This window comes from Lepisosteus platostomus, chromosome 3 (assembly GCF_059453375.1).
Source record: "Lepisosteus platostomus isolate fLepPlt1 chromosome 3, fLepPlt1.hap1, whole genome shotgun sequence".
Classification (NCBI taxonomy): domain Eukaryota; kingdom Metazoa; phylum Chordata; class Actinopteri; order Semionotiformes; family Lepisosteidae; genus Lepisosteus; species Lepisosteus platostomus.
Genome location: NC_142613.1, coordinates 79,448,193 through 79,472,206, shown reverse-complemented (window position 1 = coordinate 79,472,206; position 24,014 = coordinate 79,448,193). Strand labels below are relative to the sequence as shown.

Below are 24,014 nucleotides of genomic sequence, written 5' to 3'. Positions count from 1 at the left end.
TGTGGGAGGTCCATCACAGGTCTGGATAAAAAAAAACATACATTTGTCAAAAGCTTTAATTTGCTTCCCTTATCTTTTGTCCCTTAGCTTTGAAGGGCATGTAAGGTACTGAGTAAATTATTGTACCGGTACGACAAATCAAGCTCTGCACAGAGCTGGGAATTATGTCACATAATGCTTCATTTTTTCAATTTTAGCACAGCTTAAAAAAATTGTGGAGGCATCAAAAAATAGGAGAAAATTAGAATTTCAGGCTGCCATGGAAATTCATACATAAATTCCCTTCGTGTTAAAGATGGTTCCAAAATATGTAGATAAGATGAAGATTAAACAAAATCCCCGAAACATCAGCTTCCTATTTTTATTTCCCAGCTATTAATGTTTATAGAAATAAGAAGACAGAGCCAGCAGCCGACTACAAAGTAATCACAAGTGCAGATGGTCCCTTTTTGAAGAGGCAGCATCAGCTTCGTTCGGCAGCCAAAATAAAAGACTTCTCTTCTTCGGCAAGCAATTACTGCCACACAGACTGGGAAAGCACAAGTACACAAAGAAGGACTTGCCAAGTTATTACATTTTGCAATGTTTTAGAAAGACAAAGAGAAGTAGATTTGCGAGGTCATAAAGACACTGCTTGAGTTTTATTAACCTTTTATCTCCAGACAAAAGAGTTGTTTACTTTGAATTGCAAGGCTCTGGCAAAATTATTAATTTCTGAGAAAGACACTACTAATTGCTGCAGGCTTAATGTGACATCTATTAAAATTCTATTATTTTTCTTAAGCAAAAAAGTTACTGAGCATCACTTAAAACTCCAATGTATTCACAAGGATTAATGGAAAATTACAATCTTTTCTGCAGAAGATTCAATGGTATTTTAAATGAAACTCGTTATGCTGTTTAAAGCGGGTTGTTAACACGGCTGGCCGGGTGTTGCAGTGGCTCTGTGTTCAGCTCCTGGAGTGCTCTCTGCATGCAGGTAGCAGGGGTTTCCTCCAGGTGGTCCAGTCGCTCCAGTTTCCTCCCGCAGTCCAAAGCCATGCTGGTGGGTAAACTGGCCCTGGCGTGAGTGTGTGTCTGTGCATCCGAGGCAGGGGGTTCCTGCCTTGATCAAGTTGCTTGCGGTGTTAGTCGCCACCACAGCCCTGCACTGGATTAGCGGATTAGAAAATGGATTGATGGGTGATCAAAAGAAGTGTGACACAGAAGAGGAGTCCATCTGGGCCACGTAGTCTAGCAGCTAATTGATCTCATCCGGCCATTTGTTTTAAAGAAGCCAGCCATCGAGAAAATGACAACTTTCTTTACTCCGAAAACCCTTTGTGTAAAAACGTGCCTTACTCTTCTGAATACACTTCTACAGGCCCCAATTATTTGCTCCGGTTCAAGTGTAGTTGTGGATTGTATCTACTAGATAGACTTCGGCAGTGCCTTTGAGGATTTTGAATACTTGGATCGAATCCCTTTGTACTGTAGCCTTCTCTGTTCAGGACTATAAAGGTTCAGTTTTTGTAGCCTGTCAATGTAGGACATTATTCTGAATCCAGGAATTTGTCTGCTTGCTGTTCTCTGAGCTGATCAAAAGTGCTCACAGTATTCTAAACGAGGCTGTTGTATCGTACAATTTGAACACTACATTCCTTACTTTAAATTATATGTTTTAAAGTATGTAGCCAAGTATTTTGAAGATGTAAATGATCTTCATCTTCAAAGGGAAGCAAGAGAGGTCTCAGGAACTGCCTTCAGACGGCTTCCACTGCCGGCACACTTCTGCAGCGACTAGCCCTCCTGCTCAGAACCTGAGCTTCCCAGACTGGCCTAACGCTGACGGACTGTTACCACTGCTGTTGAACATCCCAGACGGCAAACACAGCGCTCTAACTTAGTCCAGCCTGGCACGAGCTGTTTAGCTCTTGATAAATGAGGCATACTGGTAACTTTGTGCTTTTTCCCTTCATTTTCATCATTATGCTTAACATTCAACAGAAGAAATCCCCTCATCTCTTGTGCTCCATCAACTCTTTCATCATGGGGTCATTTATTGCTAATGCACAAAGTCTCACCAGTGTATCGCTGCTACCTTGATGCAAGAAACATTTTATGAATCTGAAAAATCCATATACTTTTTTTTCCCCACATACTTCATGCACAACGAGAATTAAACTGGCCAACCCACAACAAACTTTCGTTCCACAACTACACATATGATGTCAGTAATGAAAAAGGTCAATGCCTGCAAAAAGATCTGGCTTCCTCATTCCATTTATAGCCAAACTGAAAACCAAGGTCAGTGAAATCATAATCAGTACAATCATATTTCACTGGAATTTAAATTACATGAGAAATACTGTACCGAAATCATTTTGATTTTGTGCACTACACGTTCTTCATACTACCTAAAATCTTAAATCACTGTCGTTGCTCCATTTTCTCACATCTCCTTAACCACATTTCTCTTGGATACTTTCTGGTCTGCTTAGAAATTAAAATTAGAGGTTCAGCTGATACAGAGAACCAGTCCATTACTGGAATGAACCATCATGGCCCCTACTGTCCCACTTTCTATAAACACTGCAGTAATGCCCATCAATGTCTAGGGAGCAATACCGGTGGGCACTTCCTGCCTTATGAAGTGGGACATGTATATATCTTACTTATCCAGCATCACAGTATCAAACAAAAGTTACACTAAGATGCCATAAAGCTGACTTGCTATAGCAGCCCCAGTGGCTTAACGCTACATAATAAAAGTCAGCAACGACGCCCACAAACAGGACACAGCTGCATATCAAAGGACAGAACCTGGAGCAAGACAGAGTAGGACAGAAAGTAATTACATATCAAAGAACAGGACAAGCACTCAGACTGGGAAACAAACTTTCTTCTGACTGTATATAAGAGCTGGGAAACCCTTGCAGTTTGTCTGTTCTGTGGGGCAGACCCAGCGCGCGTTGTCGGACTTACTGAGCTCAATAAAACTGACTCTGCACAAGACTGTGTCCTGCTCCGCGGATGAAGAATTTCCCACAACACTTAGCATCTAGTAGTTTTACATCTGGCTTCATATTAAATACACATGCTCACGTTTAGAGATTTATTTGGCACTGAAGGGATGCATCAGATGAGCCCTGTTTAAAATGTCTCTGGGTGTCTAGTGGCTGTAGTATATACCTATACTTACAACTGCTCTGCTTGCTCACATTCATATCCAGTTACAAAGCATCGAGTAAAACATGTCTACGTCAAGAGTAATGTTTCATTAAGAAACATTAAGTCAAGAGTAATAGTTTCACTATTATTTCTGGACTACAACACTGTTCCATATCAGACACAAGATGCAAATCTAAAAAAACGTCAAATAAAAGTGCTAAAATTAGATGTGACCCCTGCAGTTGACATCTGGCAAGCTAATGAAAGCTTTGTGAAAGACGCATTGATTTTTTTTCTGTAAAAGAATTAGCACACTTTTAAACACGTTTTAAACACACACTCAATGGGTAACAGACTTTCACTTTTTAATACGGTTTACTTTTCTAATTAAAAAGGTATCCGTGTGTAATAATTCTAACAACTACAGGGCCAAATGATATCTATAACTAAACAAGAAGTTTTAAAAAGCCAAAAGATATTTATTTACCTGTACCTTTTGAGAACAGGTGCATTTCTTTTCATCAACTTACAATCTCACGGGGAAGTGGCGGCTCTGGGGGAAAGGGGCTCGTGGAGGTGTTCCAGGGAGCTGTACCCCCACACCCCACAGCTGTCCCTGAGCTGCCACCCGGACGCTGGACGTCTCTTTGGGAAGGACAGTATGGGTCCTGAGATGGACCGGACATACTTAAAGAAGAGGTCTACACTATAAAGCTCGCCCACTGCTTTAGTCCAGCCCCAAAACTGGGCCAACGTGAAGAAACAGCTACTGTATGCTGCTAGCTGTGAATAAAATCCGAATGACATGGGATCCCATGTCATCCACGCGGTAAGATCCTCTAGTAGTAGTACATTAGCAACGGCTCTTCACCATTTGCACTTCTTAATGACTTGACTTCATCACCCTGTATCCAGACGAATCCACTGTGGAACCAAGCCACCGCAAATGTATTCACCCCCCCCAAAGATGTCCCGTTGTGTTGAACTACAAGTTGTGCAAACATATCTTTTTACAGAATGTGAATGCTCAAACTGAACACACCGAAATTTTTAACCCATATATGTCAGCAAATAAAGTAGCAGGATTTATAGTACTAGAAAGAAGTTACTGAAAATAAAAGAGGAACCGGCCTATCTGAAAAGTACTTTCCTCGCACGAACCATTTCGAGTGAGGGAGTGTCCGAGCATGCCGCTGTCAGTGCCCAGCATCAGGAAAGAGAGACCGTCTTGAGTGCAGAAGAGTTCACTTCCAGTGGGAGAGACTGGTGAGCGCAGCGACCCACTGCAGCCGGCGAGACCAAGCAGCACTGCTGAGGTACCAGCGCGCACAACTCCAGCAGGCACCGTGTCCTTAACACCTGAATCCTCAAGAAACTCTGGAGGATGCATCGCACCTGGCGCGAGAGCTGTGAACCACTGGGAATACCGGTGGGTTTGGGAAAGTATCAGTGCCTCAGTGAGCACCCTGAAGGCAGGCAGCAGTGTCTGCAAGGGGCCCCCAGCAGAATAGAGTCCAATCTCCCTCATCATGATCGACACCGACTGACGCGCTGGTCTGGCTGCTTCGCTTGATGTCACGGGACACGGGGGACTGGAACCAGACGTTAGAGAGGCATCAGCACCCCGTGTGCGATTTGAGGCCAGGCGTGCCAGCTCGAGAGAGGACAGGTGGCTCGTGTTGCAGCACGTCGCGAAGCCTCTCCCCACGGTGCAGCTCCAGAGGCTGCCTGCCAGCCAGCTGGAACAGCTCTTCTAGACCTGTGGCAGGCCTCTTCCCTGTCAGGGCAGAACACGTACCTGCCAATTTCAAACTAGTGTATAACAGCAGAACCGAGGGACAAATAGCAGTAGCATTACCTGAGTAGAACACTTACTGAACATAACCTGCCTGCAGTGCTTAGAGCAGAGCCCACTTCACAGTAGCCCTGTGTGCTCAAGCTGCTGCCCAAGACGTGTCGCAACACCTCACACTGCTCTTTTAACACATGCTTACATGATCATGCTTCTTAAAGATGTGTGAAATTACATAAAAACTAACACACACATCATTGGCATTAATACTTTACATGCTCCAAATTAAAGAATTTTCTATACATTGCGTATATAATTTTTTAACGCAAATGGTATGACTCCAGGCCAAAATTTAATCTTTATTCAGATCTGGCACTGACAAAAACAAGCTATGCACCTGTGACCTAAGAGAACTGTACTTCACGTCTTTAACATCTTGGGATCTCCCAAGTGGCTCATCACCTAAAGGAGACATTCAACTACTTTTTACAGAAACACATTCCTTTTAGAAAATCTGGTATAAATGAAGTACAAAAATATGCTTTGAGAACAAAACCTGAAGTGTCTTTGATCAGGATCTTCTCTGCATGGCTATAATTCGGAACAGATGTAGTATAGACCCCCCTAGTAACTTTCTCTAAAATTACAATGGAGATGGACAAACATTACAAATTAAATCTGAAGAGCTCCAAATATTTTAAATAGATGTTATTGGGGAAAAAAGGGGTTTGATAATACCCCTTGCTTTAAGCTAGATTGTTCCTTTTGTTTCATCTAAAACTTCTGTTTGAGGTTCTGGGTTAAGGGTTTATGCGGAATTTGGGTATTCCTGGGGACTGTTTAAGCAGACAAATCTGTAACGAGCTGGGTCAGAAGACCTCACCTATATGGCAGTTTGTATGCAGAGGGTGCAGTGCTCTGCTTGGTCTGTGTGCATGAGCTCTACCATGGCCATTAGTCTGGGGACTGTGGAGATGAGGTAGCATTTGCCTCTAGTGCCAGCTTGCCCTCCAGGGCCTCAACTGCAATCACTTTTATTGCACTAGATAACATTTTATGTTTAGAGTCAAAAGGCTGAGAGTTCTAACTCAATCTGCATGAATTTGAAAGATTTTCTGCACAATCTGAATTGCATCTGTTAAAAGTGTGATTTTAAGGTACTGACTTTGGTTTGGTTTGGAAAAGCTGACCTTTTTCCATTTTTGTTTTTGAGTTTTTGATGCACTGGAACACAACACAATACTAGAACCGATTCAGGAATTCACATTTCACATTACAGACTGTTAATGTTTCTTTTTTTAATAAAGGAAACAAATAAAACACAATATCAATAAAAAGCTCCTTCTGCCCTTTTGCACATGAAGGCAGGGGATCACGTCCGGTTCTGGAAAGCCTCAATCCAGCATCTTTTTGGAAGTAACCGTTAAATTCTTAAAGACCGGCTGCAATATAGCTGCAACAGTGAACAAACGGGGAAAGACTTTAATCACACAATGATGTACTTTCGTTAACGTATTAATAGCTAAATTCCACAAGTCCAAATGTGAGCTACAGGAACGCAACTGCCACAGAGACACAGGTAAATCACACCTTCATGTACTCCAGGGACCTCTTAATACATCTGTTTCCTGCTTTTAAATCTTTTACCGCATCTCTATTGCGGATGTGTAGCACTCCTAAATGATTTACGAAGTCTGTGGTTACTGGAAATGTGCAGGTCCTGATTTTGTCAAATGATTTATTCTAGCTTTGGATTCTTCCTAATTGCAGATACAAAAGGTTATTGTGCCATAAAATACTTAAATGATTGCCTACAAAATTATATTTTGAAAGCAACCGTGTCATTTCATTCATAAAACGCAATGTAAAGCGTGTACCCAGTTTGAATAATTTGCTTTAAAAGTGTTTCGATGGAGAATTTAGAATTAAACTCAAGCAGGCTAAAAATTATGACTACACATTTTTTTCCTCAGGTATAAAATAACACAGCTTAGGAATTTAATAAGAACTATGACAAGCCTAGGGCTCAAATTTCATTCATGCGGCACCTCCTCAGAAATAAAGTGTTGCTTCTAGGTGACTGTAGTTATATGGGGATTTAGATATTGTATAGTGTATTTATAATACACTGCAAAAGCATTTAACCCCTTCCATTGATGTGCCAGTTTTACGGATTAAAAAAACTCATATATACATTTAACATTTCAGATTTGTTCTGTAGTTTTTGTTAACTACACTTACTACTCATAAAAGTGTACAGCAAGAGCATTCAATTTGGGATTAAAAATATTCACTACACAAAAATGTGTGAAAACCTCATTTGTAATTCAACAAAATGTGGCACCAGTAGAAGGAGGAGAATACTTTTGCAAGACAATAAAAAACAGGAAAATGAGATGAGCCCTGTGATGTATCACACCATGTTATGATTTACTATGAAATCAAAAAGACTGCATGTTTAAACTGGTGCAGTAGTTCATGAATATTAAACAGGCCCACACCAGACTCAAGAGTGACATTATTAAAAGAAACGTAGACTTCTGAAGCCAGCATTTCCTTGTTGTATTATAAACCAACAACAGTTTTATTCAGTATTGCACTGGAGAGTAGAATGAAAAAAATTAAGAACATTACTCCAGAGTACAAGCTGAGTCATTCTGAGTTTTAATGTCTATCTGATCTCAGCAAACAAGGGAATACAGCTTCATTCTATAAAATAACCAGAGTTGTTTGTTTACAGCACAGTGGTCGAAGCCTGGGGAGATAAACAGCAAAGCCCTGAAAATTCAGTCAACCTGAATTACAACTAGACTCAATTAGACACTGGGACTATTAAGACACTGATCTTGCTTCAAAACAAAAAAAGTAAGAGTTTTGAATCCGTAATAATTAGAACTGCAACTTAATTTCTATTCATTTATGTCCACCTGATCCAAATCTATAACTGTAACGGAGTTGATTTTGCTACGTCCTTCCCCATTACTTTCTCCAATGATTCTCCATCACTGCTTTAATATTCCTTCAGCACAACAGCCTTGGAACAGTAGGATCGTTAACTGACTTTCGGAAAAACCCTCCAAAACCCAAGCCCCTAGAAACCAACAAGGCCATAGTGAGTAGCGTCATAGTGTCTTACAAGATTCTAGGAATACCCAGTTCTAACACTTAAATGGGGTTCAAATTTGATCAGTTTCACAAAGAAAGCACACAGATTGCATTTCCTGCGTCAGCTGAGAAGCCTCAGTGTTTGCCAGCTCGTTCTCATCCAGTTTAAGAGCCGTTATTGACAGCATCCATACACTGCTGTTTCGCTCCCTAACGCGTCGTTCCAGAGGCAAACGGCAACACGCCATCTGCTGTGCAGAGAGTCACTGACGGCCATTTGCCATCTCTTGAAGACCTGTACGAAAGATTGTTGTTGACTCTCCTCATCCAAGATACCGCCCATTTTAAAAACTTGCTTCCAGGCAGACGCTACCGGTAGATCAAAACAAAACCTGTCCGGCACCCAAACAGCTTCTTCCCTGTGGCCGTCCCCCAGCTTAACCTGAACACAGGGATACAGGATGCACTGCGTCTAGAGCTGCGGACCTGCGTGTGTTCTTATATGTTCTGCAAATATGTATCATCGATACTTTTCCCTCTACGTTTGTGCACCAAGAGAACAGATCAAACTGCTTGTACATGCAACATACTTGGCAAATAGAGCGATTCTGATTAAGAGATCACTTTATTGGCCATATACAATTTATTGCATTAGGAATTTGTCTTTTCACAGACCCCAGCTTGCTCTCCATGAGACACACAGGCAGGGAGAGAAGCTGGGGGTCAGAAAGCAGGGTCAGCCATTTATACAGCACCCCTGGAGCAGCTGGGGTTAAGAGCCTTGCTCAGGGGCCCAACGGAGTTGGATTCCTCTGCCGGCCGCGGGATTTGAATCAACAACCTTGCAGCCACAGAGCCACCGTTCTGCCCAGATCCTCCAAGTCACTCAAAGTGCTGCAGCCTTTTGTTAAGCTGTCTATCTTTAGCTCAAACATCTTGATCTTGTCTTTGTCTCTGTGGAGGTGGTGAAGGGAACTGGTCAGAAAGCAGCCAAAGCAGCGATGCGAGTGAGTGATCTCCTGCCCGCAGGGATGAAGACGGACACTTCAGCTGAGCTCATGGAAGTGCAGTCAGGCTGGAGCTCGTCTGAGCCCATTAACGATCACGTGGGAAGGCAAGATCGCTTCAGGTCAAGCAGCAGACACTCAGAGACATTCAACAAATAATGCAGCCATTGAAGGTTGTGAGAGACTGACTAACCTCCTTCATTTACTTTAGTCTCCCACGTTCTGTACCATATATATCTTATTTAGCAGCTGATAAATAATGGGATGAGAGCTAAATTATTTATCTTGTTTATTCCATTCTGCTTTCCCTCTGAAAGAAAAGCATGATGCAGTCAAAATACAAAACCCAAGATGAACCAGAAAATGAAAAATTGAAAAAGCCATGAAAATACAAAAGACCACCAGCTCCCCTTCAAGGATGCAACTTTCCAAATCAAACTTCTATTTTCTAGTCTAAACAGAGACTGACCCCATTGTTATTTGTATTCACACCATTTCTATAAACAAAAACTAAAGAAAGAACAGTAGTAAATAAATCAGCAGCCTGATTTAAACAGGATACCTACCTCTAATCCAACAAACTATTTTCTTTTCATTGCATATGGTTTGCTAGTAAGGATGCAAAATAAATGATATCTTCTCCAGCCACAGATTATAGTCTGGAGGCCTATACTGCAGAACCTTTGCTCTTCCATAGTGAGAATGAAGGTTAATTAGCAGTGACTTGTAAATTGTCTATCATTTTTATGCAATGCCCGTCACGTGTTAGTTATCCTAAGCCATCAAAAGGACCTGACATGTTCTGTAATTATTAGTGCAAGAGCCATAATAAGAGATTGTAATTATTTCAGCTTTTGCTAGAGGTTAAAAGGAACAAACATTATGACTTAAAACAACAGTTAAAACAACAGGTTAAAAAGTGCAAATGGAAGTAATTTCACTGCACATTTGTCTCCGAAGCTATACAAGCACAGAACAGAATATCAAGATTAAAATACCCGAAACAGATATACACAGGGATTTGTTGAGAATGCAGAATCCCACACCAAATGTGATTTCAACCATTTTCTAATACATGATTTTATCATTTAGGAAACATTCTTAATAATGCATGCCAAGTTGGTCAGCACAGTGGTTTTTGCAGGAATACCATTTCACCATGTGTTAACGTTTGTGTATAAAACGTTGTGTTTGGGCACACTGTCAGTGACATGCTCTGGGCAGAGAAAACGATCACAAGTGTGGTGCAGCTCAGAGGCTGCCCTGCTTGCTCACAGAATCTACCTGGTTTAACTGAATTAACCTGAGGTGTGAGCTACATACCAGCCACGGGGCCAGGCGTGGTTTCCTGCAAGAAAGACGGCTTGTTCGATGCTGGTTGCTCCATAGACTATACTATCGTATAAACACAGTTGCTAACTGTATGTCCTCCATGTTCCATTTCAACCACTGCAGCTTTCCCATGTAGTAGTTTTTGAAAGGGTTTCAAACGTGCACATCAGACCACTATCTTAGTTGTTGCATTTGTTGTCACAAGTGAGATCTTGTGTATCCCAGGACATCTGTCCAGTATGAAGTTCCAGGCTCCTGGTACCTAAACAGTAGTATTTTCAAAAGATGAAGAAACAAAATCTTCACAGTTACAAGATGACTTCCAGTCACTGCTTGGAAGTGGAATTCCAACAGGTAACCCAACATTCTGAAACGCTCATCTCCATCTAGGAATTCAGAAATCCCAAGACCACTTTAGTAATAGCCGCATAAATTGACATCTTCATTATCTTCCTTATAACGAGGGACACATGTGACAAGTCCATAACCAATCCTTCTAAAGAAAAAGCTAACGGTATATCAACTCATGATACCACTGTACAAACATCAGACCCAAACAGCAGCAAATGCAAAAAGATAATCAAATTTGTAAAAACTGACAGTACATATATAAGATGAACATACACTCAAATATACAGGAGGGAGATTCTCATTCATAATACAGAAAAAGGAAAAGGCCCTAAAGAATCACAAAAAAAGATTACACTTGATTAGCACACAGCTAGTGTTCGAACTGAAGAGCCCAGAGGAGCCCAGCGAAATGGCAAAGTGATTGCTTTCAGTGGAGCTTTACCGTTGTGGGGCATCTAAGTGGCTCAGGTGCTCCAGAGCTCACTGGAGCAGTGGTGCAACTCTGTGACCGGGGTCCCCTCACTGGGCGCCTCACGCGGGATGAGCAGATCACACTGGCCCTCCTGCAGAGCTCGTGTGCCCGGAGGGGGACTGATCGATGGGGGGGGTTCTTCTGTGTTCACATGGCGACTACACTCAGCGTGAAAGGTTTGCACCTTCCCCTTCATCCCCTTGTGGGGCGAACGCAGAAGAACCCCCCCCATCGATCAGTCCCCCTCCGGGCACACGAGCTCTGCAGGAGGGCCAGTGTGATCTGCTCATCCCGCGTGAGGCGCCCAGTGAGGGGACCCCGGTCACAGAGTTGCACCACTGCTCCAGTGAGCTCTGGAGCACCTGAGCCACTTAGATGCCCCACAACAGTAAAGCTCCACTGAAAGCAATCATGTGGCACAAGTCCACATCTAAATTCTTTACTTTTATGTTATATTATAGAAGAAAAAAGAACAATCTATTTCATTCTTTTGTAACAGCACACAACATGCAAGGAGTGCACTCCTGATCAGAGCCAGGCTGGAAATACGAGTCAAGCTTTCTCACTGTGCCAACCTCATGCATGTAAATTAAAGATTTAAATTCAGATATATTCAATTATGTAGGATTTTTCCCCCCAACAATGGCTGAGTAGTTTAAATTAATTCCTTCTTCCTCTCGCCTTGCCGTTATGGTCAGACTTGACTGGATAAGAGATTTTAAGCATTTTCAGGAAGCAGAAAAGATTACATACAATAGCATTTGATTTGGAAAACAAAACATTTTAAAAGCAAAGCCTCATATTGATTAAAAAAGCGCTAGAGAAAAAAGGTAACCAAAATAATGAGAGTAAAATGTTTGCACCTTTTCTTGGAGAGAGAAAGCTATCACTATAAAAATCACATAACAGATATCAAAGCAATTTTTTAGCATGGCCTTTTATACATGTATATAAAATAAGAATAAAAAATTAAGCTTTAAAGTATTTGCTCTATAGAAGATAAAAAAAACAAGTAGTTCTTAATATTGTACCTTAATTATGAAAGTGTAACCCAAGTACTGAAAATAAATCCAGGACTGACTCCAGATCCTTATCCAGTCCCTTATAAAACAAAATATTTAGGCACTTTGGAAGATGTAAAATAGCACACACTTAATACATCTAAAAAAGAAAAAGAAAAAGAAAAAGAAAAACAGAATGTGGTAGAATATAACCAAGACTAAAACACTTTGTAAAATCTACCCTAAAAACAAGACTCTATTTAACAAAGCTAAATAGGACTACTAACCAAGTATTTGAAAGCTTAAACTAAAATGCTACTTTCAGAAGCAGGTATTTCATGTATTAAGTGTAGAATAGTGAGTTTAGTAAACCTAAATGCTCACCTCACTTTAAAAATGATCTAAAACATCACAAACCAAGTAACATGTTAATTCAATTTTTGGACCTGACATCAATCTTTTGCAAAGGTCTATGTTGACATAAGAGCTTATGACAAACATGGGGCTAACAGACACTGCATTTAAGCAAATATTGTCTTTCCAGAGATGTCCACACTGTCATCACTTTTTATACTTCAAACACCTGTCCAAACAGAAAAAACACCCACAGCATAGTTCCTGTGGATTGTGAAGGGATTGCTTATAAGCCAGCCCCTACATAACTATTCTGTTCCTGGTAATTGTGTTCTGTGCGCCTGCAATCATTAAAGTCCTGCCTCACACCACACATGAAATATTCTGCAGGGCAGAAATAGCCCTTGCATACTTTCTTTATTAAACTTTGTAAAATCTGTTTCTATTTGCATTATTTTTCCATAGTTTAAATATCAAAATTCTCCATTTTCATAATGCATGCAATCCTCCAGAAAAAGATTCCCCTCACAGAACCAGACTGCAGAATTAGAAAACATTAAGCATATCTTGTAGAAACTGTGCAGGCTTTAAGAATGACAATTATTTTGTTAATTTCAAAAAACACTGGACACTGTATGAACATCACAGAATGACAGAGGATACGTGGGAACACAGCATCTCACAGCAGCAACAAAGATGTAAACATTTGAAGCTGAAGTTCGAGATCACAAAGTGGGAGATTTTCCAGACCTTAGTGGACGAGCATGTCCTAACCCTGGACGGAACCACAAATATGATGAACTGGCCTGTTGTGAGGTTGTCTGCCTCCATCTACACTGGTTGGTGCAAATTAACTTGTGCAGCAGGATTAAAAAAAATGAGGATCAAGTGTTACACGTGGGTCACACAGAATTGGGCCTTTAAAGGCTGGAAAACAAACAGCCTAGAGCACATATGGGTGTTGTTCACTGACCTGTGCATTAGAGTATGTGCATTAAGAAACGGGCCTGGGAACCACTAGAATACCAAAGCTACTCTGCTTCTCCAAAACTGCACAGCTCACCGGGAAGAAGTTCATGTGCCCTCCATAACCTAATAACGCAACCTAGTGTTAATGTAACCAACCATTCGACTAAAGAGTAATCCAAAACATTGAGACTATCTATAGGAGAGCATTTGGGAGGTAGCTTGTGAATTATAAAGGCACATGTCTACATTTCCAGGCACATTAAGTAATACAGGATGTTCTTGAGAACATTGCACTTACATGAAATAATGTGAAAAGTAAAAGTGTAAGGAGGACTTGGCACAAACTGCTCAAATGCTCCATTTGTCAAAGAGGAATTTAAAGGTTTTCATGTGCAACGCAGGAATAACAGAACATCAGAAATTCTACCACTGCTGCAGGATGTGCCTGCCACACCCTCGCGACCCGAGCAGCAGTGATGAGGGGGACACACAGGCTGGTGTCACCTGCTCCCTTACCCATGAACGATTCACTGAAACCATTGTGAACTACAGAAGCACAGAAGACAGCCACTCAGGTGATGAAATGCCAGGTAACGTGGGAGTCAGGCTAGAAATGCCTTGGATGCTTTTATTACATTTGTTTTCTTCAGACAGCGCCAAGTTTTCCAGCTGTACACCATGCAGAATTTGCTTGGAGATTTTTGTTTTTTCACGCTCTAAAAGCATTAAGAAGACTTTAAAACCAGTGTGTTTATACTTGCTGTAATGTTGTTTGTTGTTGTTGTTTTTTTTATTAGCCCTATACAATTTCTTGCATTAGGAATTCGTCTTTTTGCATACCCCAGCTTGCTCTCCATGAGACACAGACACAGACAGGGAGAGAAGTTTGGGGTCAGAGCACAGGGTCAGCCATTGTACAGCGCCCCTGGAGCAGTTGGGGTTAAGGGCCTTGCTCAGGGGCCCAACGGAGTAGGATTCCTCTGCCGGCTGCGGGATTTGAACCGGCAACCTTCTAGTCACATGTAGGCAGCACATGTCTCCATGGACAAAGTTCAAATGTCTTTGCCATGACCATGTATCTACTTACGAAACCTAAAGCCTTACAGAACAACTTGTACGCCAACAGAGTCACTGGTAATAACATAATTCCTTAAGCAGGAAGACACTACAATGGTCTTTAATAAAAATGAACATGCAAAGTGTGCACTGCAAAAAGCTCCCTCGTGGGAACCAGAGTCACTCACTAATCTTTAAAGCTCAAATCTAGATGCCGTGGTTGATATACGTTCCAACTCCCAGCACGCAGTGTCCTGCTGACTGAAGTCTCACCACGAGCAGCGCAGGATATCTCAAGCAGTTAAGTCAGGAAAACCAGTCAAATGTCAGCGCAGTCAGCCCCTCCTGCACTGGAGGACCACCCCTGGGTTCAGCAGGTGACACGCTTGAGAGCCTGATATAGAGGTACTGTCTGAGCTCACATGTGGAGCACAGGCAAGAAACCCCAGTTGTAACAGACTTGTGCTGCTCTCAGGGATGAGACATTGCATTGAATCACTCCAAAATACATAAGTGAAATAACTGTCCTAAAATAAACTACTGTGACAGAAAAAGAAAACTATTAATTCCTAGGATTGTGTAAACATTGGAAAAGGCATAAAAGTAAGTTGTTTTTTTTAAATAATGAGCATTTAGTGAAAGGGGGTACATTATAAGTGAAAGAATTTCCCAGAGGACATGCAGTTTGTAAACTCCTCTATTAGAAAGCACATTGCCAGACTGAGAATAATCATTCTGCTGCCTGTGCCTTCTGAACTTTATTACCAGAGAAGCAATCTGCAGCTCAAGACAATCAAACTGAATCCTTATCACACAGCTCACAATATTTTCAATGAGGCCAGAGGGAAGATTAATTGAAACCGAATCCCATTTAACTCGTATAACCACAGTCCAGGTTTTGCTTTATGCAAGTCTGCTTCATGTCATTACAAACTGGGGTTTGAAGAACAGAGGAGAAAAAAACAATAAGAGCAGAAGTTCACAAATGAGAGGAGGCCATCGGGCCCAGTCTAGCCCTTTTGGTAACTAGCAGAAAATGGATCCAAGGAACTCAATCAGTCGTTTCTTGAAAGAAGCTACGGTATCAACTTTAAAAATCACACTCTATCACAGAAAACTGACACCTGAGCCATCCTGAAATTCAGGAGACACTACAGCAAAGTGTAAAGTGCGTGAAAGCTAAAATGAATTAGTACATTGTCAGACGTTTCTTGGAGAATTCTGAAGGTTGATTAAGAACCCCTGTTCTTTACAGACATGCCTGATAACATTGTCTAAATTCTGAAACCCATTACAACATACACCGTTCCAGTGATGTAGCCTATTATCTGTCCTTCCATGAGAAAAAAAATACATCTCCCGCCTGCTCAAGACACATTAAAAGGCGAAATTCAATGCACCATGAATGTTTAAAGTGTGCCAATCATTCATGGCTGATACAGCTTAATGTTCCAAAAATCCTCATAACTGGATAAAAACATGAAAGGGTAAGTTTCTTTAAGATTTTAATTGGAAATTTCACGGACTCTGTAAACCACCACAATGCTAAGCGGTTAAAACTCAAGAGCTGGCCTCCATACAGCAAATAACATGTTGTATAATTCAGGTTATTATCGACCGGACATGACAGATAAGACCAACTGACACTTGAAATGCTTCACCTGTTGCAGCGAGACGAGGCCCACTGCTCTGTATTTTAGTAATGGGTCTGTTTGTTGGTTTGTTCGTGCAGCAGGCTGACCAAGTGGATCAGGCGACAGCACACAATCTAGAACTGGGATTTGCATAAGCCTTATTTGCGATGGCAGGGAAGCAGAAAACAAGCAGCATGAGAGATACAGATCTAAAGCTGGGCTGACAATTTTCCTGGAGTCTCAAGCTTATTATGTGCTCTTTAATTTTCACTCATTGTTTTAAGTGCTGTGAGAAACAGCCTCATCCTTTTTGTATTCATTAGGGAAGCAGCCTACAGGGTGGGACACACGCTCAGAGTGTGTAAGAGTACCTCAGGATATCGAGCTAAAATGATCATGGGTGAAACTTCAACAGATTATGTATAAATGCGTGTATTGTACATTGCGAGTCCTGGAGAAGGCACACCAAATAAACGCCAGACTCCTGTGACATACTGAAAGGTTATGACTATTTCCTTAACTCCTTTTGTTTGCTCTGGTTTCAAAGATATTAAATAGGCCCCCGCAGAGAGACACACCCCACTACAAAATAGCCTGAGGCATCCGTAGGCAGGTATGGCTGGAGAGAATCTACATGAAATCTTTCAAGAACAGCAGCCGAAAAACTGAAACTCTAAAGCAACAGCTAGGTGACAGTGTTCAACCTGTTTCTTCATAGCAAATGTGAGTTTGGTTTCTATTTATCCACTGAAGGAAAAAAGAACAAATACTAGCAAAAACTAGGTACAGAATGCAGGTATAAGGCTATAGATAAGAACTGAAAACAGATAAATTATTTGGTTTGTCCACTATAGTTATCCCCCTCACCTCTGCTACTCTAGCTCGTAATCCTCACTAATGTCTCTTCCTAAAAAGCTATAATTACCTTGGTAAGCCTCTCTCGCTCACACTAGTCTTTTCGTATCCCTCCTCCAGTGTTAACATCCCACCTGCAGCCGTCTGCCTGGCCCTCAGCACAGAGGATTAACCCAGTTCCTCACGCCCGGCTCCTCCAGAGACACCCCCACATGCACCTTCTTATTGAAGTTACTAATCATCCAATTGACTGTTCCGTCAAATAAAGAGAGAAGCAGATGAAAAATAAATTCATTCTCTACAAAAATGGTATTGTTATGTGATTCTTTTCATCGATTTTACGGAAATTACTTAAGATGTGTATAATAACTGCAGCCAGCCCAGAACTGAGGCATACTTAGACGCTGTCCTCTTGAATACACCACGTCCACAGCAAGCGCTCAGTGTGAAAGGAGACCGCACACCTTGCGCTTTTAAAACAATTTAGCACAGCACTCGATGTTCATCAGTTTAATGGGGCTCCTATTTAATCTCAATACCTTACATAAATAAAGCTGCACCTGCTAAGGAACAATACACTGCAAAACAAGTGATAATCATCAGAAAATTAGATCATTCGAGGTGTTTCCCCTAGTAACCCCAGTTACACGTGCTCCACAGGAAACGGGCAGATTCCAAGAACAATGTTCACGCATGTGGAAAGATCACGCAAGAACACAGCTGAGCGATGAGGTAAATCCAGCCGCAGTTTATACCCGGACGCAAGCTGCTACTGTAGAACCCAGTGCCAACCCTGAGGGGCCACTGTCTCTTCCAGTTCTTAACCGCAGTCTTCATCGCAACTGATGTCGGTTTTACAACTGCCGCATGCTTTTAAATTTGCTTTTGTTTCTTAAAACATTGCGTGGGATTTGCAAATGACTTCCACCCTTTCTTCAGGACTGCCCCCATTCAGACGTGTTGCTGAACTGCCCCTGCTGCAGCTCTTCTGCACAAGGGGCACACGCGCAATGTGGGGGTGCGGGAATGCCGGACCTGTCCTTCCAAAGCCAGCGGCGGCTCCTCGCGGACTGACCGCCTGGGAACGCCGCCAGCGCAGGAGCAAGCTTTTCAGCCGAGTCGTTGGAAAGAACGTCCCCGACTCGGACTCCCGGGCTCTTCCAAGACTTGCGAGTGAGAGCGCAGATGTGTTCACCAAAGGCAGCGCCGCTCCAATCATCGACAAGCGCCGCCGACTCAGCCCTGGGCTCTCAAGAGAGCCAAGAGTCACCCTGGGTCCCCTGGGGGTCGGGGGCCACTGGCAGCTGCACGAGAGCCTCACATCACCCAGCCAGTCAGCGGGGCTGGCGATAGCTGGCCACAGCACCTCCTCTCGTTGCAGCTTTTATGTTATCCGAAACAGAAAACGGCCTTGCGTCTCTGCCTCTCCCGACCCAGCGTTCCCAGTCACCGGACTGCCGACCCGATTCCCACAGCTGAAGCACAGCGCCCGGTCACGCCTCGGCTGCCTCTGCACCGTCACCAGGGACACCGAGACAGAGCAGCCCAGCTGATGGCATGATCCAGCACAGAGGATATCGGAGAGGATTAGGAAAATGGGATATTCAATTGCAAATTTGATGCACATAATGGGGAATCGGAATAATAAACGTGGCTGAAAATTAAAATCTCGTTTTCATTCCCAAGTACCACATAATCAAACTGCTGATAACCGTGTACTGCTTTTTCTTTAAGTAAGAAAAAAACAATCCGCTAAATCCATTTTTATTTTGAGCACCATGTGTGAATGATGCAGTTCATGAACTTAGTACTTGTTATGCACTTACATTAACATTAACACTTCCCAGAGAAAAATACAGCTAGCCTTCATGAAGACCAAACTGATGGTTTGACTGCTGGTGGTACAGACAGGAGCCTATCATTCCAGCACACACAGCAAAACACAATTCCAAGGGCATGAACGTCAAATTAATAGAATAAGCATCGTCTGCGTAAATAACATGAACCTAAAACTGGAACTCATTGTTTTGCCCCAGCAAACTTGCCTTTGGATTTTTTTAAATGTTCCTAAATATTTATTTTTGCCATTTAATACAACACAAACTTTGTACTTGGGAAAGTTTATGTACACTCAGAGAAACTGCAGGCGCACATGACAACCGTTCTCAGGTAGTTCTTGTTGCGTAGAGTCACCAAGTGCACAAATCCATTCACCCAGTTTCAGCCCTTTCACATTCAGCGCCGTACCTCAACGGCTGATGAACTGTTCCATTTGACAGGAGGAACATCTGCCAAGCTGGTGGTTTTCTGACTCCCAACAGAAGTCCCCTGGAGATAAGTGCGAAACTAACCAGCAGACCTTGTGGTTACTGCAAGAAACCCCACACACCAAAGGAAACCTGAGGCCTTCAGCTGAATTTTAGTTTGTCTTCATACAAAACTCCCAGATAAATGAAATGCTAACCACACTTTAAATAGAAACTGATTATCATTCATCATATACAGCTCAGTTTCACCAGACCTTCCCTGTATTTTTCATCACTTGTAATAATATAATAAACTTTATTTTATATAGCGCCTTTAAAGGTGGCTTCTCAAAGCGCTTTACAGGATGACAATAACAATAAATAAGAAGACTACAACAATAAATAAGAAAATTTCACAAGAGGACACAATTATAATTACAACAATACAACAATAAAAATAGAGGAGACCGTGGAAGATGGAATTGTGTAGTTTATATACCAACTACAACAGGCTCCTCAACATCCAGCTCTTCTCAGATTCAGCCCAACACACAGGGCTCAGAGGAAGAGTTAAAAGATCCAATTAGAAGCTACAAACATCTGTTAAAAACAGCACTATAAATGTCGGCACAATCCTGTTAAAGGTAAGCTGTAATACACCGTTCTGTTAATTCTGAAATATTTTCATGCAAAAACGCAAAACTGAAACTGAAGGCAGTGAATACATAATGAATACAGATAAAATGTCACTCCCTTCTACACAATGACACACAAACACAATAAGGAGATTTGTCTTTATTTCCAAAGAAAACAAAACTATTCTATGCAAAGATTTTTTAAGACATTGGTCAGCAACCTGTGTGTGTAATTGTTAGGAAAAGGCTAAATAATGTTGCCTTTTCACTGTAAAAGGCACAGTATTGGAATTGTAAATACAAAGACAACTGTAAAGCAAGTGTTCAGTTTACTTGGTCATACTTGGTCTGTTATTCCTTGTTAACCACAATTTAGAGGTTATTTCAAATGTACACTGTAATGATGGTTAATTCTGGAACAGGCTTTGTGCAGCCACATTTTCCAGCTCATTTTCTGCAGAGATCCTTACCACATCAAACCATCCAACAGTGAGATGTTACTGGAATTGCGCTGAAATTAAATTCTTAAGAACTATTGATCTGAAGGCCCCAGAGTGTGCAAAACAGACAACCCGTGAAACGAAAACGCCTCTTTTAACACACGCACCCCGCAACGATGAATTAGCACTCATGAAATAAAGAAGAAAAAATATTAAGGAAGATGTTGTTTTCTACAGCGTGAAAGCAAGGAAAGCAAACTTTACCTGATCCACGACAAAGCATTTCACTTCCTGGGACAGCATAACACCGCCAGAATGTACTGGAAACCCCTAAACCAGGACTGCTGACCTTGTCAACTCGTTTCTGTGGGTGCCTGAAGCCTGGCTCTTAAAGGCTTTAACCCTACTCATATTCGTCCAATGCCATCAAAGACTCTAGAGTAACCTCCTCCTTCAGACAAACACTGCCCTCCAAACAGATTAGGCCACCAATGTCAAAGCTGTTATCTTTGCTTTCCAAAGCATTTATCTGTAGTATTCAGCCAAGCTTCTCAAATAATTGCACAAAGGGCTTGGTGAGCACATTGCTTCACAGACTTCAAGCGATTATTGCCTCAAAGACACATGCAACCAAATACAGACTTTTACATTACGAGGTTTATCTAGAGTGAATGTGTCCCAGTATTTATGGTCACTTGAAATTGCTGGGATGAACAGAGTATGTTTTTGTTTCAATATGATCAAATGTATGCAAGGAATAAATTGTCACAAGTGAATGTTTACAGTGCATATCATTCATATTAATCTTATTATCACAGATGTAAATTGCTTATCTATAAAGCAAAATGGCAGTTGTGATATTTCACAAACTTCAGGACTACGCCTTCGTTGCAGTATCCTAGATCTTCACTGGGTTGGCACACAAATGCACCTATATAAACATGAGCAGTCACCTATAAACCATCAGTTTGTGCAAAAGTCTATTATTCGTTTGAAAATAAAACATTACAAATGTGTCCCATATCCCATTCTGCATTTATTTCCATCAGGCTAATAGTTCCTCTAATGGACTGTCCACACCCTTGTCAGCCAGAAGAAGGATCACAGCTTTCAGAGGCTGGCCGAGACAGAAGATGAGAAAACCTGAGACTAGCCAAGTCTGAGTTTAGCTTCTGTGCCTGATGCCCAATCTCTAGACGAGCGAAAGGACAGTGTGGCAAGCGAGCTAAAACAAAGCTCCAAGACAGAAGATTAGACAATCATTACTGCACCACCCTCAGCAAGGAGACCTGTGGGTTAAGGGTTTTATTTTTCAACTTCAAAGTGATTCTGAGCATATTCCAACTACACCTAAAACACTTCAATCTCAAAGGAGAACATCTTTTTGTAATCGAGGCTTCTGCTGCAGCCGTGCATTTTAAATACAATATTAGGTTCTTGAGAAAAAAAAATACTTTTGTTCAACATGCTGCACCTACATAATAGGTGCAATGGTGACTGCACACACAGAGGGGAAAAGCAGGGACAAACAGGCAGTGAAAACTGCCAGCATGACGCACCCTCCTTTACCGGTATCTTGTCTTCAGAAAGTGAATACCGTTCAGAGTACTCGGGCGAGATTCCTTTCGTCTGTTCTGTTTCACCGAGACTCACAGGTGTTGGTTAAGTGCGACCCCGGGACTCCGTGCGTGTACAACAACGCGAGGGCATCGCCTCTGCACTACATGATATTACTTCTCGACATATCCTTTCTTCCCTCGATATAACTGCGACAGGGATGAGACTCGACAGAAGGCTGTCCGGCCACTCAGGAGCTCTGGAGTTACGGGCTTCCGAATTTAGCCGCTCCGATGTCCGTGGGGCTCGCTGACCCGCAGCTCGCTAAAAGACGCAAAGTGTGCGGAGGTAAAAAAGACGCACGCTTATTTTTTATACATGTTGAAATCAGTATCCTCTGCTTACAGTTCTCCTGGAAACGTCAAACTAAACCTCGGAAGAGCGGTGCAGCTGACACTGCTCGGTACACAGGCGCGCTGGTCTGGAAGTTCATCAGAAAGGCGTCCGGACAAACACAGAAACGTTACCAACCCTGCAAATAAAGGGCCTGGCGGAGACATTACAGAGCTCGCCGGTACTCTTTTAATCTCTGATTTTAGACGGGGCTGCTCTCAGTTGTGAAAAACAAACACTGTCAGGGCAATGAGAAGACCCTAAAAAAAGCAACGTGTTCGGAGGGAGTAAGGGATGTGAACTATTGAGATACACGGCCCATGGTGCTGAGTAAGACGCACAGTTGGGAATTAAAATGTAACCGCTGTTCATGACTTTCTCACTCCTGACCTGCCGGCAGCTGGTTTGTGTCGCCAGCCGGCGACAATGTTTCCTGACACCTGTACAGGCACACGTCTCCCACAGCGGAACCGCTGAACTGGGGGAGAGACAAGAGCCCAGAGCCCGGCCACACGTCCACCGCATCCCAGACACGACATCACACGCACAAGAGCCCGGCCACACGTCCACCGCACCCCAGACACGACATCACACGCACAAGAGCCCGGCCACACGTCCACCGCACCCCAGACACGACATCACACGCACAAGAGCCCGGCCACACGTCCACCGCACCCCAGACACGACATCACACGCACAAGAGCCCGGCCACACGTCCACTCCGCCCCAGACAAGACATCACACGCACAAGAGCCCGGCCACACGTCCACTCCGCCCCAGACTCGAACTGCCCCAGCGGCAGCGCCTCGGAAAACTCACACCAGCCGAGACGCAGGGCTGCTTCGCCAAGCGCCCCCGGGGTCCGCTCGGAGAGACCCGGGAAACCCTACTGCTGCCACCCGGGCACCGAGACAACAACACGGACAGCAGCAACAGGAACTCGGGAAACTGCGCCAGCAGCCGCGCCGTGGAGAGGACGCGGGTCTAAAGTGCGTGAGTCCAAGGTAGGAGCCCGGGTCTGCCCTGGGGGCAGGGGGCAGGGGGCAGGGGTGGCCCCGGACAGCCTCTCCGACTCACCTCCTTGATCCTCGCCCTCCTCTCCCTGGTCTCCGGCTCCGCCGGCTCCCGGCCGGTGGCTCCCGGGGGCCTCAGGTAGTCGATGTCGGGCAGCGGGTGGTCGCCGCCTGCCCTGGCGAGCCCGTCCCGCAGGACCCTCTCCTTGTCCTGCTGGATGTCCTGGCGGATCTCGTCCGGCCGCTTCTGCAGCGTGTCCTTCGCCTCCACCAGCGCCTTCTCGTGGTCCCGCCGGATCTTGGCCAACTTCTCGCCGTCGCTGCCCGGGGCGCCGGCGCCGGGGTCGCCGTCCGCAGCCGCCTCCGCCGGCGGGGAGGAGTGGAAGAGCACCCCGCTCAGCAGCTTGGAGGAGTCCGGCAGGAAGAAGATCGCGCCGAAGCACAGCGTGATGAAGGCGCTGAAGACCAGCAGCAGGATGAATTTCTCCGTGAGCCGAAAGGCGCTGGGGTTGGCGGACTTCCTACTCGGGGTAGCCGTGAACGGCAGCAGAGTTGCAGCTGGCATGGTCTCCTCCTCTCGCAAGTACTTCTAGAAGAGTGGGGGGGAAAAGATTAAATCGGTCCTCCGCCTGTGTGTTTCTGCTCTCCAGCA

General features: G+C 43.3%; 1 protein-coding gene across 2 annotated transcripts in view; it reads right to left on the bottom strand.

Annotated features, from left to right (window-relative positions):
• The window catches only part of man1a1 (mannosidase, alpha, class 1A, member 1), a 196,373-nt gene that overhangs the window by 171,091 nt on the left and 1,268 nt on the right, over positions 1-24,014 (bottom strand). For both annotated transcript variants that reach the window (XM_088627015.1, XM_088627017.1), the window contains one exon: positions 23,427-23,951. In XM_088627015.1, coding sequence (XP_088483141.1) covers positions 23,427-23,927 — 501 coding nt within the window. In that variant the 5' untranslated portion in view covers positions 23,928-23,951. The remainder of the gene's footprint in view (positions 1-23,426; positions 23,952-24,014) is intronic.